General features: G+C 33.9%; 1 protein-coding gene and 1 long non-coding RNA gene across 2 annotated transcripts in view; both read right to left on the bottom strand.

The window, feature by feature from the left end:
• Positions 1 to 22,525, bottom strand: part of EPHA6 (EPH receptor A6) — a 784,796-nt gene that overhangs the window by 716,185 nt on the left and 46,086 nt on the right. Inside the window, 1 exon segment of the mRNA XM_058555640.1 lies at positions 5,749 to 5,813. Coding sequence (XP_058411623.1) covers positions 5,749 to 5,813 — 65 coding nt within the window.
• On the bottom strand, positions 13,380 to 19,616 carry LOC131414644 (uncharacterized). The gene is made up of 3 exons (XR_009222206.1): positions 19,437 to 19,616; positions 15,291 to 17,110; positions 13,380 to 13,568 (listed from the first exon to the last, which is right to left on the bottom strand). It is a non-coding gene; the product is annotated as an uncharacterized LOC131414644 (long non-coding RNA).

The following is a 22,525-nucleotide window of genomic DNA, read 5'->3' as shown; positions in this document are numbered from 1 at the left end:
GGCTAAAAATAAATTGAATACATAAAAATATCAAAAGGAAAGGAGTAAACATGAGAGTTAACATTTCAAGAAAATTTATATAATTTTTTTTCACACATCTTCAGATTATAAGAATAAACTCAGGAGATAGATATTTTTTAATTTCTTCTTTTGTACAAAGTTACTGCAAGAGCAGTGTCTTTCATGTTTCTTTTTTTCTTATTAGCATTAAAATAGCATGACTTCTTAAAGACTAGCTGTCTCCTTCCCAGGAGATTTTCAAAACTGAAATAGGTCCTTCAGTTTTACACAGAGTACGATTTAGTATTAACTAGTTATTCATAGCAAATAGAAAGTCCATGGCATATGCTTATACTAAATGTTTGTGAAAACATTTCTTCAGTATTCACTTATAACTTCTATAGTGCTATGCAAAAGCGTTTATTCACGCAGCATTCTTTCATTGATTATCATGGCACTGTGTTATCTACTCTGCTAGATCATCATAATTTTATTATTTTAATGGAGTATGTTGACAGATAAAGGATGAAAGAGACACTTAGAAGATAAAGTTCTTAAGAGTTTTGAATTATGTAGACATAAAATTCTTTACAGTAGAAAGAGCAGTGTTAAGAATTATAACCACTGGGTCCCAAATTCTCTAGTGTACTCATTCTCTTCTAAAACCAAGCTTCAACCTCTATACAAATTTAATTATTCATTTTCACCCTGATCTCAACATATCAATAATGTCACATCACCTACATTTTAAACATCCTTTCCTTACAATTCTCCAAGTCATCTTTCATTTGCAAGAGTCAATACTATTGCCTTAAACAAAAGAAAGCTTCAATATTTTTGTTCGTTTATTTAAATGAATTTGGAAAGTTTTTACTTTTACTTACTGGGGCTGAGATATACACAATTCAGATCAATCAAGACATTGAAACCCAAGTCTCCCACAACAAGGCTTGGCCTATGAACACAGTCTTAATTCCCACGACATTCCTGCACTCTAGCCACACAAATGATTCTCAACTTTCTAAAACTCCATACATATATTTAAGAATTCTGTGCCTTTCCTCAAGCCATTCTCTTTGCCTAAAAGGCTATTTCTACCCTCTCTTCCAGCCCCTGTGCGATTCCTTCACAGTTTATAAGAAAGAGTTGATATGTCACATCCTACTACCAATTTTCCCTAGTCAGAATTAATCCCTCCCTTTATTATTCTTTCACAAAACATTACTCAAAACTATCTGAAGACAATCTCTTTGGCCTTACAATTATGTAGAATTATGTCTACACTGCAAGACTCCTTGAGAGTAGGAAAAAAATTGTTTTAAGCACTCTAGCAGGGTAGTTGGCACAAAGAGCATAAAATAGAAGTTTGTTAAATTGAATTCTGGACATTGCTTAAAAGAAAAGAAACTATATTTTAAATGTTGGCACAAATGAGTTGACAAGCAAGCATTTTAGAAAATAAATATATTTTCTTTTCATGTTTGCAAGCCTAAAAAGTCATTTCCTCAAGACTACTCATCTATTTTCCAAATTCACTAACCAGAGGTGCTCACCTCCTACTAAAATAACCAGCAATGGCTTTGTTCAGAGGCACAACATGAATGCCTAGTCTTGTAACTATGTCAGCATGACTCTACTGGTGGAACAACTATTTTAAGTAAAAAAAAAAAAAAAAAAACTTTGGAATAATTTACTAAATCACATATTTTATATAGCACATTATACAATTTTGAAAATATCTTAGTTCAATTCTTTATCGAAAGAAAATTTTATCAATTAAAAAGTTATTCCTAGGAAACACTTTATTCAGAGTGAAGGGGGAGGAGGAGTACCCTCTACCCACTCTGAGTCCTTCCTGTCTGGGCTACAAATTAAATTGAAATGAGACCGAATAGCAGGAGAAAATCAAACAAAATTTAATAACGTATACATGGGAGAAGCTCAGAAAATAGAAACTGAGCAGCTCATCATTCTGACTAAGCTGCTTGCTTAAGTATTTTCAGCTAAAGGGCAAGAGGGTGTTTGGGGGAGTAGTGGTTTGGGATTTCAGAGGGGAAGAAGACAATGCACATGGAGATGGAAATGCAAAGGTTTGACAACTCTTTACAGGGCAACCTAGAAAATGCGGCCCAGGAGAGACAGAATTTTTGATAAGATGGGCCTGTTGGTGCCTTTCTTATCCCAGCATCTATTTTACATTATACTACAGCCATCGTGTGGTAGTGGCTCCTTCCAGTAACAGGCCTTCTATGTTAAATTCTTTACGCAATTTGGGAAGGGAAGCTCAAATGTTCTTCAGAGAAAATAATCAAGGTAAAGAGACATATTTTGAGGTGGCCAGATTTTGAGCTCCCACAAGAGAAATACTAATATACTTTATATCATCAAATTGACAAATATATCATCTAGTTGTCTTTTCTACCCATGACACATCTGTAAAACTAACTGAATTAGTGTCTCTGAAAAAAGGTAACTTTAGTTAAAATGGTCATTCAAACTAGCATGGCTCAATAAACCTGAGAACCTGAAAAAAATACATGCCATTTCAAATAAATATAATTAAAATTTTAATATACAGACATAAATGCTGGTTTAAATGTTATAAAATGATTATAGATTTTAAATTATTTAACCAGTATTGATGTCTAAATGATTTTCATTCTTTCCCATTTTAGAACTTTTTTCAAAGTTCTTCATCCTTACTGATTATTTCCTTACTTGTTTTAACCTATAAACAGCATTAAGTAAAACTCCATTCCTGTCAGTAATCTATCCTCTTCATATAAGAATTTAAGTCATGTGTTTTCTTTAAAACTTACTTCTTTGATCTGTTATAAAAGATGTCCATGTGTTCCCATTTTCAAGTATTCCTACTGTTGACATTTGCCATATATGCACTATTATCTGGGGGACAATCTAAAAGTAATATAGCCTATTCTAATAGTGATATTCCAAGGTAATTGAGTATCATATTTATTTTTTATTTATATATATTTTTATTCTGGGGGTCCCCAGCTGTAGGACTAGGTTTAGGAACCACAGATCTTTTGTTCTCCTCCTCATTGCCTTTTATTTTTGCTGAGGAAGATTCGCCCTGAGCTAACATCTGTTGCCAGTTCTCCTCCTTTTTTTCTTGAGGAAGATTAGCCCTGAGCTAACATCTATGCCAATATTCCTCTACTTTTTTTTGTATGTGGGACATTGCCACAGCATGGCTGGTGAATGGAGCAAGTCTACGCCTGGGATCCAAACCCATGCCACCAAAGTGGAGCGTGTGGAACTTTAACCACTAGGCCATGGGGCCGGGCCCCCGATTTACTTTTTAATGTTTGATTCATGTGTTACTTTCCCCTCTGTAGTCTACATATTGGTCACTGGCCCTTATCTTTCTATGGTAGAATCTCAGAAGAAATAAAAAGTATCTAGCTGTGAAATGACCATGTGTCAAGATCAAGACATGGTTGGTTTAGAATCTTTGCTGTCTTACTTCCTAGCTCTGTGACCTTGTAGAAGTTATTTAATGTACCTGAGTCTCAATTTCCACATTATTCATGGGATAAACTGTACTTGATTTATAGAACTGATGAGAGTAAATAATTTTAACCATCAATAAATTTTAACCATCTTTTCCTTTTCCACCTTATTCTATCATATTTCTTTCTATTGTACTCTCCTTCTCCTCTTCTCTCTCTTTCCTCTTGCTAATCCTTGGCTGGTGTCCAAAATGTACATCTCAGTCCACCAGCTTGTTTATCAAGGGTAGAAAAGAAATCTAAATCAATTATGCAAATATCACACACAAGAAACTGGCCTTTCATGAAGTTCCCAGTGCTCCTCTCTGTTGGCAGGGCATGACAGACACACAGGTTCTAGAGTCACGAATAGTGGAATTTGAAGTAGAGCCCACCACTCACTATTTGGCCTATAACTTGTTTGTATATTTGTTCCTTACTCTCTTTGAAACCAGGTTTCTCAAACCGTGAAACAGAACTAAGACATACCTCATGGAGCCATTGTGAAAATAAAATGTAAAATTCAGTGTGGTGTCTGGCAAATAGAAAACTATGAGGTAAAGTCACTTGTTAGACAATTCTGCCCTCCCTCTCCGTAACCAACAAACCAGAAGAAGTAGAAAAATTCCCCATTTCATAAACCTAGACAAAATCATCCCAAGAATGACAGCAGAAAGTTTACTGGTAACTCCACAGGTCCTGTGTGTCCTGGCGACCAGTTTGCTCTGAAATGCGGCCTGATCAACCAAACACAATGACTAGCGCAGGGCGTAACTCCTGCTCCTCAAATGATTCTCTGGCTATGACTACACGAGGCCAGTGACAATATAATCTCTCATATTTTTTTGTCACTTTTTTCAGAAAATGGAAAAGTAGGGCTTATAAACTAATTATTTGTAAGTTCTTTTCTCAGTATACAGAGTAATAGAGATGTGTATATATCTTAGAAGAGTATTCTAGGAAAAAAGTTTCATTCACTTCTTGAAAATAACTGTGATAAAATGTGACATCCTTAACACACTCAATAAATACTGATGTTTACTCATTTTAAAGGAAATAAGATAATGAAGGCAAAAGCATAATCTTAGCTTAAAAGATATATTTCTCAGAAATGGTTTAATGAGAGCACTATTAGAATAAAATGAAAATTCCAGAAAAAATAAAACCCGTCTATGAAACAAACAAATCTAAAGAAACAGTCTGTTAAAAAAGACAGGACGATTTAACTCTTCATAGGAATTTTTAGTTGAAAATACAAACATTTAATAAATAATTGCTGATATGAAAGGTCAAATTAAAACAGCAATATTTGGATGATTCTAAAAAAATAAAACCTGTTTGGGTCAACTTCTCCTTTCAGATTTAAAGTTATAGGTGTAAGGGAAGAAGCAATGTAGAAATATCAACTAGGAATTTGATGAATGAGAAAAATACAATTTCTAGAAAAAGAAAGAAAAGCTAACCCAAGTATATCTGAAAACAGTTGACTACCTCCATTATTGAAGATTTTCTTTAAATAGACAAAAACCAAAGTGAAAAGCTTCACAAACCATCCTTTTATTTTAGCTTGAAATGGGAAAAAAAAAAAGTAGCAACACACTGCGATGTGAAAATTATGCAAAATATAACAAAATATATAAAAAGTCAAATGTAATCATAGCTAAAATGATGTTAGTACCTGAAAAAACTGTCCTTTGTAAATTACATATCCTTATAAGCCTTTCAAAAGCAATTACTCCCAGCTAACAAAAACCTAATCACAACGCATCTTTTCCCTAAGTTCAAAAACACATACTGCTTTAGTAGACTCATATTTTCCAATAAAAATCAAATTGCTAATATCTGTAATATCCACTTATGTAAGATAATCTAAAGTTTGTTTATGAATACTCATTGAAGTCACCAAATTTAATAAACATATACAAGAAAAGTGTCTTGAACTTATACACAGAAATTGATTTCTAAAGAAAATATTTATATGGAAGATATTCTAATATTTCTATTTATAAACACTAAATTAAAGAACATTTAGTATTTTAGAAGAAAGCAAACATGTTTGACACATTATCCTATTGATTACCAGTTCTAACTGTATTTTAATCTTTTCTATGGGATTTAAGTTATATGCTAAAATTCATACTAAATAGAGCCAAAAATCTATTGGTCCTTTAACTATCATAACAGACCCTAAAAACCCTAACAAGGATGACAACTTAAAAAATATATTTAAACTTACCCCATTTAATGGATATGTTTTCCATCCTAGCTCTCCCAGAACAGTTGTTGTATCAAGCAACACAACTGGAATTAAATAAATAAAGAAACCTTGTATGAATTTCTCAATTGATGCAAAAATATAACAAAGTTATTTAAATGATTAATGTCAGCTACCTTATTATTTATTGTATTAGCTTTAATAAGTTGCATTACTTACTGGAAAATTATTTGTATATACCAAATAGTAATACATAATACTTAATAATATTAATAAATGATAAAATGTATGAAGTGGTTGTAAGTTAATTTTAAAATATGTAATTTGTATTTAACAGTACTAAATGAAATAGATAATTGAATAACAGAATTAACAGTCATTTTTAATAGCTGACTTTTAAAATTAATGAAATAACCACTTTTGCTGTTCCAGAACCCCACTTTCATATACAGTCTTTTTATACCCCATTAAAAAAAGAAAAAACTATATTAAAACAGGCTTCTATATTTTCTTTCTGTGTTATTAAACGCCCTTATATATGATTGGCAAAGTATGAAAACAACTCATTTTGAATACACCTACTTTCTTTAAAGCATAGATTACATGATTATTGTTATGTGCTAGGTAGTATATTTACTGCTAAGAGAGGCAAAAACAAAAATGAAAACCACGCATCTTTTTCCCTGAGCAAAAGTAACTCATAATCTGATCGAAAAGGCAGACATGTAAACAAATAACGATAACATATCCTGTTAAATTCTAAAATAGAAGAGACTATATAATAGCCCAGCAACTAAGCTGAGTTAAGGTTGGTAGGGCAGGCCTGGGAGCATTTCACAAAGGAGATGTAATTTGAGGTGGCCAAGGATGAGAGGGTCTTCAATCAGATGTGAAAGGAAAGAAATACTTTTTTTCTTTTAGAATACCTTCTATAAAGTAACTGAGATATGACTAAATCAGTTCAGAGTCGCTGGAGTGAGGATTAGGAGTGGGAATTATTTTGGGGAAGTAGGAGGATAGAAACTAGGCTGGAAAAGATAAATGGAGATCAACTGGGGAGAATTTTTGTAGTGTTTCCAGCAGATCAATGTGTAGGGCCCATTATTCAGCAGATCTTAATTTTTAACTACTACTTCCAAGTCCCACAGACAACAGCAGGCCATGGACCACACTCTGAGAAACAATGCTTTGTTATCTCATCATGAGTGTTAGTTCTTTATCTAGTTAAGAAAGTGGGTATTTTTATGTGTAGTTTTAAAAAATGTCATTGGGAGTATGTTATTTGGCATCTGCTGTTAGGTGTCTATTGTAAGGATTCTGTGGTAAGGATCCTGTTTCTTATCTGCATCACTGTGATATATTTTTTTTATTTTTAAACATTAAATCATTCTTAAATTTCTGGGATAAACTCTAATTACTCATTGCAGAACATTCTTTCAGTACGGTTAAAATCTATTCACTAAACTACATCTGCAAAACCGAGCTATAATTCTTTAATTTTTATTGTGGGAAATTCTCAAACATATTTTAAAGTCTGGAGAAAACAGTACAAGGAACCCTCATGCACTCATCACCCAGCTTCAGTAATTACCAACTTACAGTTGATCTTATTCATCTATACATCTGTACCTACTCTCCCACTGCAAGACTTCTTTGAGGCAAATTCCAGTAATCGTACCATTTCATCAGTAAAAATTTCAGTATGTATGTCTAAAATAAAGATTCCTTTTAATATAACTACAATATTTTAATTCATTACTATGAAGAGCAATTCCCTAATGTCATCAAATATCCAGTCAGTGTTTAATATTCCTATTGTCACAACTTATTTAACAGAAAATCAAGATCCAAATAAAAGCCATACATTACAGTGAGCTGACATACCTCTTTAAGTGTTTTTTTAATCTGTAGGTGTCCCCTCTATCGTTTTTGTTGTTAGATGTATTGAGATATGATCTACTTACAATAAAATTCACTCTTTTTAAATGTACATTTCTATGAATTGTGACAAACCCCTACATCCATGTAACCACTGCTACAATCAAGCTATAGAATATTTCCAGAATATTTCCATCACCCCCAAAATTTCCCTTGTGATTCTTTATAGTGAATCCCTTCCCCGCCCCAGCCCCTGACAACACTAATCTGATTTCTGTCCCGATGGTTTTGTCTTTCTCCAAATGTCAAATGAATGAAATCATAGAGCATGTAGCCCTTTGAGCCTAGTTTCTTTCCTATAGTGTAATGCATTTGAGATTCATCTATGTTGCTGCATGTATCAACAGTCCATTCCTTTTTATTGCTGGAAGGTATTGTATTGTATGGAATCCCCTAGTCGATGGACATGTGGGCTGTTTCCAGTAGGGGACATTATAAATAACGCCACTATAAACTTCCATGTACAGATTTTTGTGTGAACTCGTGCTTTCATTCCTGGCAAATAACTAAGAGTGGGATTACTGGGTTATATGGAGAATGCTTACTTTTTAAAAAAACTGTCAAAATGTATTCTAAAATGGCTCTGAAGTTTTACATTCCCATTAGAAGAATGTATGGTTTTCCAACTGCTCCACATCCTCACCAGGACTTGGTACCGTCAAGTTTTTTTTTAAGCATTCTAACAGGTGTGCAAAGGTATCTTACTGTTGTTTTAATATGTGTTTCCCTAATTACTAGCCAGTTGTCTCTTTCACTACTTGATATCAAATGTACTGAAAAATTCAGGTTGTTTTGTCCCACATTCTAGATGTTCCTAATCGCAACACAGCATTGTACATGCTCCTCCATTCCTTGTATTGTCTTTAAATCACTAGATATATTTGGTGGCTTGATCAGATTCAGGTTCCATTTATTTTATTTTTTGTATGATTACTTCATTGGTGGTGTTTTATTATCCTTTTAGCAGAAAACAGGGAAGATATCAATGACTGCTAGGGTCACGTCAAAAGGACTGGAAACCAACTTGCATAGGCTTCCATTGGCCAAAAATGGATAATTTGATCATATACAAGGTTAATGACTATAAGGGATTGAAACACTGCAAATATGCTTAAATCCATGCATTCATAACTATAAAATATACCTTCTGATAACGTTTGCAGAATACTAGAAAACCAATAGTTTAAAAGCTGTAAATAATCTGAAAAGAATAAAATTTTTATTTCACTTTTTCGATATAAACTACTTGTGAATAAAGAAATAACTGCAGAAGGGAAATTTCTCTTAGTGAAATATTTCAGTTAATAAATGAAGAATGACCAAATTAGGCTACACCCTTTTCTACTACTAATGAATTAATATATTTAGCTAGTGGTTTCCAATGGCTGCTAACATCACAAAAAAAGATGAAAAGAGACATAAAGGGCTACAGCTAAAAGGTTTTCTTTATAGTCTCATTTACTCCATATTAACCTACAATTCTAACAAGATTGGAAATAACAGAAAAGTACAGTAAGGATGATACATCTATATATATACACACACACACACACATATATACATATATACACATATACTATATATGTGCATACACACACACAAACACACAAAATGATATTTGATGGCATCTGGTTTCATTCAGTGTAACAAAAATAATCTCACATATTTACAGAAAAAAGCCAAAGGTAGCATCATAGTGAATACTCAAATCTATAAGCTTATCTCATTATCAAATAAAAGTTATTTTTATTTTTGGTATATACTGTTGAAAAGAATTCAGAAGTATGCAATACCAGTATATACTTCTGGGTACTCAATAGTTTAATGTTACTCATCTAGCAACATTTATATTTTGGAATACATTATTATTTCCCTAGCAGGCTGGTAAAATAATGATATTAATTCATAGTCACTGCAGGAAGGATTTTCTATATATTTTCTTCTTCAAGTAATCTCCACATTGTCCTATAAGTTGTTTCTTTTTTTTTTTTTTCCTGAAGAAGACTCGCCCTGCACTAACATCTGTTGCCAATCTTCTTTTTTATTTGGCTTCAGGAAAATTAGCCATGAGCTAACATCTGTGCCAACCTTCCTCTATTTTGTATGTGGGATGCTGCCACAGCTCGGCTGGTGAGTGATATAGGTCAGTGCCCAGGATCTGAACCCGTGAATCCGGGCCGCTGAAGTGGAGCACACAGAACTTTAACCACTTGGCCATGGGCTGTCCCTCGGTTGTTTCATGTTTAATACTCAATTTACAGATGAGAAAACTGAGGCTCAGGAAGGTTAAGTAATTTTCCTTGGGATCACAAAGTGATAGATTTGGTTTCCAACCAAGGAGACATGCTAGAATGTCCTTTAAAAAACATTTAAAACCTTTAAACCTTTTTAAGAAAGTGTTTTCTTCCTATCTTTTTAAGTCTGAATATAAAACTTCATTATTTGTTTTCTCTTTTTATTTTTGTAGATGCAGAGAAACACCACTATTTCTTTTGCTGATTCCAAATCTTCTTCAGTTTTTATCCAGTTTTCTCATCAATGGTTTCTACAGAAAATTTACCAGTTCTACCTACAAATCACGCCATTTAAATCAACGGGTTTACTGGAATAGAGTGTTCAAAAATCTCTAATATGAATTGAAGTCTACCAACAGAGATTTCTTTTTCATAGATTATATACAGAAATTATAGCTAATTAATTAACTTACTAGTTGATATAATTATTTTTTATATAATATATTTAGGTTGCCTAGTGCTCCATATTCATAATTTGTAAACTATGAAGTATATTCATTTCAAAACAAACAGAAAAGAAAAACATGTATATATCTACAACAGTGTAGATCCTTAGGAAGAATTTGTTTCTTAGTAGCTTCAAGAAACAAGATTTACATAATTGCTTTATTTTCCTCATTAAACTGTAATCGTACCTTCTAAAAATCTGTAAACAGTAAAATTTCAAATTTGCATTCTAGACAAGTGAATGAACAATGACATCAAAATAAAACTGAGGGTTTTTGATATTTTTAATACCATTACATGTGATAAGTGCTTAAATTTTATCATTTGTTTCACACATAAAACTCCCATAAATTCAGGTTTTTCACACACACTAATTGCATTGGACCCAGCAAGGTGAGAGCTCCTCCTGCTGGCTTTCAGTAAAAGTTAGCTAGTCTCTACCAGAGTGCAAAAGTACTGTTAACTTAAGAAGGAAATAACACTACATCGACATTGACTTCAATAAAAAGCCAATAATTTTTAACAATAATGGCAAGGTTTTAAATATAGCAAAATTAATACCTATTATTTACTTAAAGAGTATACATGAAAATATATTTATTCATATCATAATAAAAAGAAATTGGATAAACAAAAAAAAACAGAAAAAGCAGTAGGCTGGTGCTATCAAAATAAAGTTTTGAAAATATTTATTTTAATAAGCAACATAACGCATAGAATATGTTTGTAAAACTACATACAATTTTCCTACTAACTTTTAGAAGTAAATTTCCAGCATATTCTATTTCTCTCTGAAAATACCTCTTAATTCATTAGTGCTCCCTTTACTCATTCTTTTGGAAATTATAAGAAAATTTTACTGTGTTCTAAAAGAAGATATCAAATGATAGAGACAGGGTTGATAATATTGGATTAAATATGAGGGTAATGAGTACCTAAGATTAGAAAGCTCAGTGTTAATTTCTCGCCCTTGAATAATTTATCAAGTCTTTATCTACATCCCTTTTAGTAAATTTAAGGGATATTAGTTTTAAAACAATTAGCCTACAGGTTCATAGGATATAACAGATCATCTTTATTTCAACTGCACAATAAAAAAGGATGAGATTTTATATATATATGATTTTGAAAAATTAAACAAGAGATCAATCAACTGGCTAAGAAAGTAGCTATTCTTTTAGGATAATTTTTTTGGAAAAATTCAAGTTAATGACATGTGACTTGAGTCCAAAGATTTATCAATACTTGTAAAAGTTTAGACAACAGTACATACAAGTTTGAGAACTTTCTCCAACAGACTTCACGCAAAAAAGGCCAAGGCATTTCTTCTTAGAATCATTCAATTTAGAGCCTTTATTTTACAATTAAGTCCAGAAAGGTAAAGCAAGTTACTAAGTCACTAATAACAACATAATAGTAGAGCCGGTTAATAGTTCCATGTTCCACTGACTTTAACACACACTACCATCTCCCACAGCTCTAAATAAACAGGTAAATAAACAAAAGGAATACTTCTGCCATCATGATGAGACATCATATAACCAGAGAAGACTTCAAATTATATATATATATACACACAAACATGCACATATATATTTATAAATTTTAGCAGCAGTCCATTTGAATATCATCCTGTTCAGATCCTGCTTTAAACTGACATTCAGATTACCACATTAACTAATCTAGTTTTGACATAATTCTATATTTTTGACTGACAAAAATAAAAACTTTTACTTCCAGATCTATATAACTATAGGTATCTACCCTCACACAGAGTCAGGATCAATATTTAATTCCTAAAAAATCAAACACAGATTGCTTTAAATAAACATAGGATTATTGTGTTTACCCCGGTATGTCTTCTGGGTATTGGTATTATTTTTAAGGCAATATTTTCCAAAGAAGATCACTTCTTTTTAAAAATAATGAAACTACTTTTACCTAGAAGCTGAGATCAATACTTGTTCATTAGGTGTACTTATAGCATTTGTTTTGTTGTGGCTTTCTTATTTCTGTTGTTGCTTGTTTGTTTTTAATATAGGTGTTGTCCATGATTAATTTTTATACCCCAGCTGAGAGTCTGGAAATCCCATTTGAAAGATAAGATAATATGAACACAGTGATGTTAAACACTTTTCTCAAAATCAGAGAACAAGATCAAGTCTAGAACTTTGCACTCATACCCTTCAGCTCTCTACGAGAAAATGCTATCTTTTTCAGAAAGCATGTCCTTTACTTCTGATGAAAAAAATAAGCTATAATAACCAGAGATTATTTTTCTTCACATCACCTTAAATAGAGAAAAAGGGCAAAAAATTCAAGCTAGTTCACTAGTTAGAAGGTAAGTTATACCACAGACTGAGAATTGCCACTGAAAACCTTATCCAAATAATGAATGGTTAGTAGTTGATTAAAATGTAACTAGTAATGTTCATCCTCACTTCCACATCTTCCCATTTTGCTCTAAAAACCTCTTCTGTTATCCTGCCTTACACAGCTTTATTCCCCCGCAGCCTCATAATCATTTCTAAAGCCTGCCGTTGGACAGGAGGACTTACAGGGACCCAAGGAGAATCCAGATCTGGATCTGATCCATCAGAGGTCACTAAATGATAGGTTTACTCTGGGGCTCCTCAGCAAGGTCATTAAGACTTATCAATGAGTCACCTCAAAAGTCCAGTTTTCACCATCAAATTATTAAGTTATCTCTATGGTTAAAAAAAGAGAAAAGAAATTTGGCATGTTCCTAATTAACAATACTTAATTCTTCCATTTTGACATCTTCAGCAGTTTCATCTATAAGCTAAGTAGCTTCATTTAGGATCGGTGTTATTTCCATTTGTTTCAATTACACAGAGTTTCAATAGCTAGAAAAGACTATTTGGCTTTAGTCTTATATTTGCTAGTCTTATAATATATTTAATAAATGTTGTGAGTTTCAGAGACTCACAACATTTATTAATATACCCCATTTAGCCCAAACCATTGAACCCGCTCCCCATTGCTTACATATTATCAGAGATGCTTCTCAGCTTTCTAGTTCTTTCATTTCTTACATTTCTCATTTGTCTTCCATGGGCTTTGTAAGCTTTCCTTTTTTTTTTGGAAGAATATTATGAAACTCAAGGTTTCATATGCACTCAAATCACTGTTTTTATACCTCTGATAAAAGAGAGAATGATTACTAATTTGAAAGTCTTACCTACAACATAACGGCCATCTCAGTGTAAAACCACTTCTATATAACGGAATAACAGTCTTAAAAAAACTATTGAAACCTTTACTTTAAAAAGAAACAATACTGGCTTTACATCGAGAAGAAAAAAATGCCTTTTACTAGAATATAAGAAAAAGTTATACGAGTAAAAGAGAATCTATTTTTTCTTGAAACTGAAAGGGAAATTTTTTCCTGCAATGTTTTTTCCTCCATTACACTCACGTGGACATAATGAAGTCATTTTTAACTTCCTTCATTAGAGCATATGGAAAAAAGTAACTAAAATGTTACTTGATTTTAAATTAAGACATTTTAATATTATTTCAACAAACATTTACTGAGTGTCTGTTATATTTAAGACTCTATATTAGCTATTGCAGGGTACACAAAGTTTATAAAACACAATGTCTACTCTCAAGGAGTGCCTGGTGTCATTTTTTCAATCCCACATTAGAATTTTTGTGTCAACCATGTGCCATAGTTTATTCAAACATGTAAATAGCAAAACAGATTAAAATGCCCTTATTCAGAAGGTGTAGACATGGAAAGGCTGCAGCTATGTAGCAGACTGTGTAGAATTAAGCAGCTATTCCAAAAGGGCAGACATCCAACTGCAGATCAACATCACCATCAAAACTGTCAGTAATTGGACCACTTATCTTAGTTTCTATAGAAGTGCCAAGGAATGAATAGACTGTAGAAATGCATCCCAGAGTCAACAGGAAGAGAAATAATAATTTTCTACCTGAAGGGTACTCTCCAAAATAATCCCAAATACAAGAAATACCTGCTAAATTTGTCAGGAGAGACAGAATGTTTTATTTAGATGGGAGATAAAATAAAAAACTGAAGTAAACATTATCAGAAATAAACGTTTTTATAATCCAAGCTTTAGTCATCAGAAATAAAAAAATTATCAGGTAAAAAATATTAATTGTATCATCAAACTTTTGAAAAACATATCAAACAACCTTGAAAGGACAATATTCTCTTTTTGCCCACTGAAATTATAGCCTAATAAAGATACAATTATCAACATTACTTTAATTTAAAAATTAGTTCTGCCAGCATAGTATGGGCTCCTCAAGGGCAGGGTCTGTTTGTGTGTGTGTATATTTGTTGAATAAAATGAATGAACGAATGAATGAATGAATGGAGTGAGTGGAAGGGAGTCTGGGCAAGAAACTCATTTCTTGGGAAAAACCATTCCTAACCAATTATTAAAAGAGTAGTACAGGATTAGTGGAAGGGCAAGCACTGGACAAAATTTAAACGGCCATTGTGCTTAGCTTGTAATGGAGAAGGTCGAAAGCTATTCACATGTGATCTCTCTAAGATATGGTTAAGGGACAAAGTGGTCTTTGGGAAAAATAAAACCAAAGTAGGTATTTGTTTTGAGCACAAACTAGACTGTGAGAAGACAAACATTTTCTGCAACTTTTGAAGTCCTCTTGTCTGCTCCACCCTGGCCCAAACCCTTTCATCAGTGAATGCCCTCAGGCTGCTCACTCTCAGTCCAAACACTGTGCAACTATCCCCACCTCCAGCAGCCCAGTGTTCAAATTAGCCATCTTATCTGCTGTCCAACTGAAAGCACTCATCATATCAAGAAAACATCTTAAGTAAAATAGCAAAAAATGTGCTTATGAATACTCATTTCCACTTACCCCTTCCTGCACCATTTATTTATTTATCCAAGTTAAATCTGAATTGATTACAGCACCCTTCAGGCGACAGTGACTTGGGACTCCTTCATGGCATATCTAAAATCACACCACATAAGCAATTCCTCACAGAAACATAATGAAAGATAATTGCTAAAACTCCAACTTTTGTCAGGTCCAAGGAAATTACCCTATGTTTAGATTATATCTTCCATTTACTTCCTGGGTTCTATACTTGGCTGTAGTATTGTATGCTTGTGTAAATTTGGCCAAATCGTAATTCTTATGCTACCGATTGTTGGGAGTTGCTCTGCCTTAAACAAAGTAATTCTCTAAGCCTTAGTATCCACCCCAACCTGGCTCTCAACAGACTCTGATCTTGTTAGCCACTCTTCCAGGGTAGCAAGGCTTAGTATGTAAAACTAAGAGTAACAAACAAAAGTTTGCTTATTGAGTCATGGGTCATGACTGTCTCTTCTTTGCCCTTTGAGCCTCCCTTGTTAAATGATCCACTGGAAAAATCCTCAAGAGATATCTAAAGACAATGCTATTTTTTTCTTGACTCCTCTATCCCCTCTCTCTAGCTGATTTCAGAAATATTATCCATACTCTAGCTCCTTTAGGCTCTAAAAAAGGTGAAGCCAAATTGCCAATGTTGAAGATTCTTCTCTAAAGCAGCTAACTAAATTGTTCACAAACATTTAGATTTCACAGTCAGATGCTTATAAAACATGGTTGTCAGGTCATGAAACTCGATAATCTGTTCACACAAAAACACATTCTGGAGAGATATTCACAAGAATAATTTAAATAAAAATATAACTTTCTAACCCTTTCACAATAATTTCAACATCATTGACTGCCTAAAGAATGTGTGTTGTCTTCTGAATTCTAAACTGAATTGTACTGAGGATTTTGGTAAGTAATACTGCCTGTGGAACAGAATAGTCTATAAGGAGAGAAATGGGCAGGAAAAATACGAAGACAAATAAAATATTACGACAACCAGTTGTCATATCACTTAGCCATTAAACAGCTTTTAGCATAATTATTTGATAAATAAAGTCATGAGAATTATGTAGGACAACTTCCTACTGGAAACTATTGAGGAAGTGACAGAGCAAATGCAGTGCCAGATTTAGAGGCACATAAACTGCAAGACAGCTGATCTTTTGCGGCATATTTCTGTAACGCAGAGGAGTCAGGAGGAGGAATGGTTCATAAATGAAACATTTACAAATGTGACCCATGCCAAGAGCAGCATGGCTTCAGTATAGAGAAAAGAATGACAGATGGAAGCTTTACTGCTGGCAGAAAAAAAGAAAAGAAGAAAAGCAAAACAAAAAAACCAAGCATTTTTATCATTACCCTATAGGAAAGGCAAGTCATTAAGTGCTGTTGTCAAAGTGTTTATCACTCGGATCTAGTGCAATAAAGTGTAATAGAAATGATAATGGCATTTTAACATTTTGGCAAATGGAGAATATTTTATCCAACATGGGTTTCCCAAGTATAATTAAGCATAAGAAAGCAGATGCTAGCTTTTACAAGACATTGGTCAGTTTTCTTAATTTACTGATTACCCAAGACATGGATTATGGTAAGAAATGTAACATGTTAAGAAACTCTCTTGATGAAGTCATCAGGATCCAAATTCTGTCCTCAGCTTTCATGGCGGAGAAGCTCAATTTTTATCCTTCCAAGGAGGAGTGATCATATTTTAGGAGACTGATTCTTGATAATCAGGGATACGGGAGACCAATTTATAAATGAGAAGGATGATTTATTCACTGATGATCTGCCTCCCCAGGGAATCTCCTTCCCTGCAGGTAAACACATTCAAGAGACCAAATTATAGATCAAAGATTTCTTGGAAAGTACCAAATTACTGGAAAGGAGTAACTATTTTACTTTTTTAAATCCATTAGGTCTATTTCTATTTAAGGAATAAAGAGTTTTATCTATCCATTTTAAAGCTGAATAGTGCTTAAGAAACAATGAAAAGTTTTCCACTTGAAATTGTTTTTCAAATATACACATTGCCAACTTCAACTCTGGCATTTCAAACACTATTTACAAGACACATTATAGTTGCCGTAGTTACAGCCTATCTGTTATTGGCTAAATTTTGGAAGGCCTAATTTTTATTTCTTGGAAAGAAAATCTGTTCTATCTATAAAATCTCTTTAATTACAAAGTAGTATTTTTTCCCCAAGAAAGATTCTTCCATGTGAGTAAAATAAATCCCAATTACTATCAGTTGATTTTATATGGTTTCAAATAAGGACAGAGAATAATGTTTGCTGACCATAACACACAATTTTGGGAAGAATCTAAACTTTTACCCATGGAGTCTGCAATTGGTTGGCTAACTGTTTCTGTCTTAGGTTGTTCTTTACAGAGGTAAACACACCGTAGTCCTTATTTTTATTGACCAAGAATGAGAAGAGTTTAAAAAAACTAAACCATTGATTTCTCAGTTCAAACAGTTTCTAAGCAACTTACCTTAATATTAATAGTTTTATCTTGCCTCAATGACTTTATTTCATCATGTAATCTAAAACTGCCATATTTTGAATAATGCAAAATTGAACATTTTTCAGGAATCTGGTCTTTTGTTTTCTCTGTCTTCATGCTTTTCAGAGAAAATTTATCAGTTTGGTGGTTTCAATTATTTTTTCAATGTTGTCAATCTCCATAACAGTATCTCCAGCATAAATCTCTCTCTTATTCTTCACACACAATTCAGAAGCCCCTCAAACTTAACATGTCTGCATCTGAGCTCACTATTTTCCCATCAATGGGTACCACCTCCTCCTGATTTCCCTATCTCAGTTACTAGCACCCAGCATCTGCCCAAGTGCTCAAATTAGGAACCTGCATCCGATCTTTGACTCATCCCTGACTCCCTATCTCCTTAACAGTTTCCAACATGGATATTGCAGGCAGAATAATGGCCCCCCAAAGTTGTTCATGTCCTGATTCCAGGAACCTGTGAATATGCTGTTACTTGTAAGGAAAATTAAGGTTGCAGATGAAATTAAGGTTTGTAATCATCTGACCTTAAATTAGGGAGATTATCCTAGATTATCTGGTAAAAAAGGTCCCTAAAAGTGGAGGATAGAGCCAGTGACTGAAGAAGAAAGGAGAGAGAGATGCAATATTGCTGGCTTGAAGATGGAGGAAAGCAGCCAACAGCCAAGGAATGTGGGGTGCCTCCAGAGGCCAGAAAGGACAAGGAAATGGATTCTTCCCTAGTCTCCAGAAAGTAACACAGTCCCACTGACACCTTGATTTTAGCCTAGAGAGATGCATGTCAGATTTCTAACCTATAAAACTGTAAGAATAAATCTGTGTTGTTTAAGCTGCTAAATTTGTAACAACAACAATACAGAATTAATACAGTGAACTTTCTAAACCATCTTCAAATCTATCAGTTTTCCTATTCCCTATTCATCTCTCAACTGGACTAGGGTTCCTTGGTCCTGTTCCTCTCATTTAACTTCCACAATGCAGCCTCAGTGATCTGCCTAAAATACAAATCTGATTCTCTGTTCAAAACTCCTCAGTGGTTCCCCTTATCACTTACAAAATTCTCCCACAAATGTGTACTTATTTCTTCATAATGTATATATTGGCCATCCTACCAGGTTCTGAATATAAAGATGAATCAAAATAAACACAGTCCCTACCTTCAGGGTGATTATAATTAACATGAAAAACAGAAAATAAACAGAAACTACAAAATAAATATATAACCATGTATTATGAGAATTGCTACAAATCTAATTAGATTTCAGACTCATGGAAAGCCTCTAGGAAGGGAGTTACAATTAGATAGAGTTGAACCAGTCTCTATACTCCTTTTAGATTCACGATATGAACTATATAATAATGAATTGAAGACATGAAATAACATATTGATTAAGTATTTTTAAGCCAGTATTCCCCTCACTTTTTTGGCACTAAAACCTCTTTCCCACTGAATACGTCCCAACATTCTATGGTAAAATATCACGTATGGCACCTGTTGAATTCCATTCCATTCCATGCAAAACACTTCCTGGTTTGGTCCTATCTACCTGTCCTATTTCTTCTGCAGTACCCTACCCTACATTACTCTGATATACTGGTAATTCTCAGACTTACCTGTCCTCTCACCTCTCCACATTTCATGATATTTCCTTCTTCTTGGAATACTCTCACTCTCATTGGTCCTGCAAGAAGACTCCTAGTCATCACTTATGGCTTAGCCTAAATGCGATTTCTTATAGAACTTTCCCTAATTTACCCCCGAAAGATGTAGATGCTCTTACTCTTATGCCCCACTGAAATTTGTACATACTTCACTAAGTAATTATTTTACTTTATTTTACCACAATGTATGTATTTTCTTGTGTAACTTTTCTTTCATAGACTCTTAAAGGCCAGAACTATATATTTAATCCCCACAGTCTTCTCCAAGATTGAATATTTTAAAAATGAATAACTGAATTGAACAGCAAAATGAAAATGAACAGGTGAGGAGTTTAGAATAACTAGATACATCTAATTCCGCAGTTAGCAAATGGCTCAAAATGTTGATAAAAATGGATAATTCAGGGCCCAGCCCCACGGCTGAGTGGTTAAAGTTCCGTGCGCTCCACTTCGGTGGTCCGGGTTTGTGGGTTTGGATTCCCGGCGTGGACCTACTCCACTCACCAGCCATGCTGTGGAGGTGTCCCACATACAAAGAAATAGAGTAGGACTGGCACAGATGTAAGCTCAGGGCTAATCTTTCTTGGGCAAAAAAAGAGGAGGACTGGCAGCGGATGTTAGCTCAGGGTGAATCTTCCACAACAAAAGAAAAAAAAAAAACGGATAATTCAGAGCACACAAACAAAAAATATAGTTATATTTTCACTAGCTGCAAAGCACTGAGAAGAGTGCGTTGGAGAGGGAGAAGTTAAGGTCCTGTGATTATAAATCTAGTGCGTCAAAAGCAATAAATAATAAAAGAACTTTGTGGATTTCCATTAAATTGTGTCAAAGGAAATTACTAGAGCAGAGTTAAAACACTGACAAAGCCTCAATAATAATCCTCAAATCCTGATCACACAGGAAGAAAAAAAAACAAAACTACTGAAACGAAATCACAATGATTCAGGAGCTTCAACAACTTAAGCAAAAGAAATTTCAATGGGAACCTAGTAGGGGAGATTTTATATATAAAAAGTAAAGTATATTTGAAATAGTCTTAAGAACATTCTTTCAGATTAGTTATATATATACATATTATCTGAAAGAACACACTCAATATAACTAATCTGAAAGATTACACTCAAATAAAAGGGAAAAACTACCTATGAAAAAGAAGAACCATTTACTCAGAATAAAATAAATCAGTTGGTGCTCCTAACAAAGAACGTAGTCAATGTATTATGGCCACTGAAGCTGCAGAATGGCTAAGGAAAGGAACATCAAATGGTATTAAAAGCATTTTAAAAGAGCTATAGAAGTGGCTACAATATCTTTGAAGTTAAATATAGGAATCCTACTGAACTGACACTTTCATCTTGAGGTGGCCAGAACGATACCATTTATAGAGCCCCTATTTGGTTGGGTTTTCATATAAATTCAAACTTTACATTATTTTTATTAAAGCCTAGGATATATTAAAACCTCAAAAAATAAGACAGAATATTAATAAATCTTCATACCTATTATTGTTCTGAGACATAGTTATAAATTTTGAGGACATGCCTTTGTGCCTTAGAGAAACAAATTGTGAATAGAGGGAAGTATGGAAGCCCGTGGAGAGTTAAGATTTCACATTACTACTGAGGGAAGGGTTGTCTCTTTTCTAAGCAGGGGAGCCAGACTGACAATAATCAGCAAGAGGTATCAGCAGCAATCTTAATCAGCAACAATTAGCAACAGGTAGGTAACTCTAACCATGGGGTCAGTGACAATTATCTCATATTTCCTCTACTATAAGGGCAATGATATCCTAGTCATCTTGTTTATAGAGAAATGGATGACATATTAAAAGTTTTAACTCAAAGGAACTCTACACAGCAATTTTAAGAGAAATCTATTAAATGAATAGTTCTAAGGCCTCAATCCCAAATAAGGGAGCCACTGGAAGAGGAACAGACAGACACAGTCATTTACCTCCTCCTCATCACCTTTGTCAACCATCTATTGAGTACTTAGTAAACCCAAGAACTGTGCAAGGTACTCAAGTAAATATGGAACAGAGAGGGAACAGGTTGGTGGAGAGCAAACCATCCTGCATTAGGAAGTACTTGTTGAGATGAAAAAGATACTCTAAAAACTAAGTAATATATGTACCATGTAAAATCCTTAAAAATAGAGAGGCTGACAACATTTAGTAAACTGACCCAAACTTGTGAAATTGAGTGACTTAGGGAGATATTTTTGAATTCATCCTATCCAGAAGATTAAACTTCTTGATACAGTATTGAACTCATGTTGATAGGAAGTGGAATTTCTGGTTTTTCTAGAAGATTAATACTCCAGTTGCTCCAGCCCAATTCCAAAAATGTCATACATTATAATGAAATGTTCCTACCATACCACAATAAATAATAATGAAACTAAGCTCAAATATTTGGTCATTTTAAAAAACAAAACATGACTTGCAAATATGTACGTATTCACTAAGCCTTCCCTTACTTATACTCTCTTGAAGTTGGTATTTTCTCTTGTATTACCTAAATTCAAAAATCAGCCTGAAAACACGACTCAACTCAACCCCACTAATGATGGACCATGGGCTAGGAAGACACAGTAAAACGTGTTATTGCATGTTGTTTTTATTCCATAAACTGGTGTTAGTCTCGATTACCTTGTTGTCTTTATGACTCTGTAGTATAAGCACTGACAGTGGGGTTTTCTTTTTTGTAATACAAGTGCCTGACTTAAGTTTTGAATGCTGAAGCATCCACTTCAAAAGAGCCCCAGACTAGATCAAGAGCCAGGCAGCTTCCCTGCACTGAGGCTCCTTTGTTTTAGAGATCTTGGCTGATTTCAATAACTGACCATTTGAGCTACTTTGTTCTGTTCCTGCACTTTAAATTCTGGCTCTTATGTTTTAAATTCACCAATGAAGAGTGAGCCCGTGAAACCCTAGGCCTCCACCCTCGACCCCAATAAAAGCAGAACCCTAGGCTCACATGCTCTCTCTCCCTCCACCCGCAATCTCACTGTGTAGCCCCAGGTGTGCTGTGTAATTT

The sequence above is a fragment of the Diceros bicornis genome, chromosome 15, assembly GCF_020826845.1.
Source record: "Diceros bicornis minor isolate mBicDic1 chromosome 15, mDicBic1.mat.cur, whole genome shotgun sequence".
In the NCBI taxonomy this organism is placed as follows: domain Eukaryota; kingdom Metazoa; phylum Chordata; class Mammalia; order Perissodactyla; family Rhinocerotidae; genus Diceros; species Diceros bicornis.
This window is presented reverse-complemented; position numbering and strand designations above follow the sequence as displayed.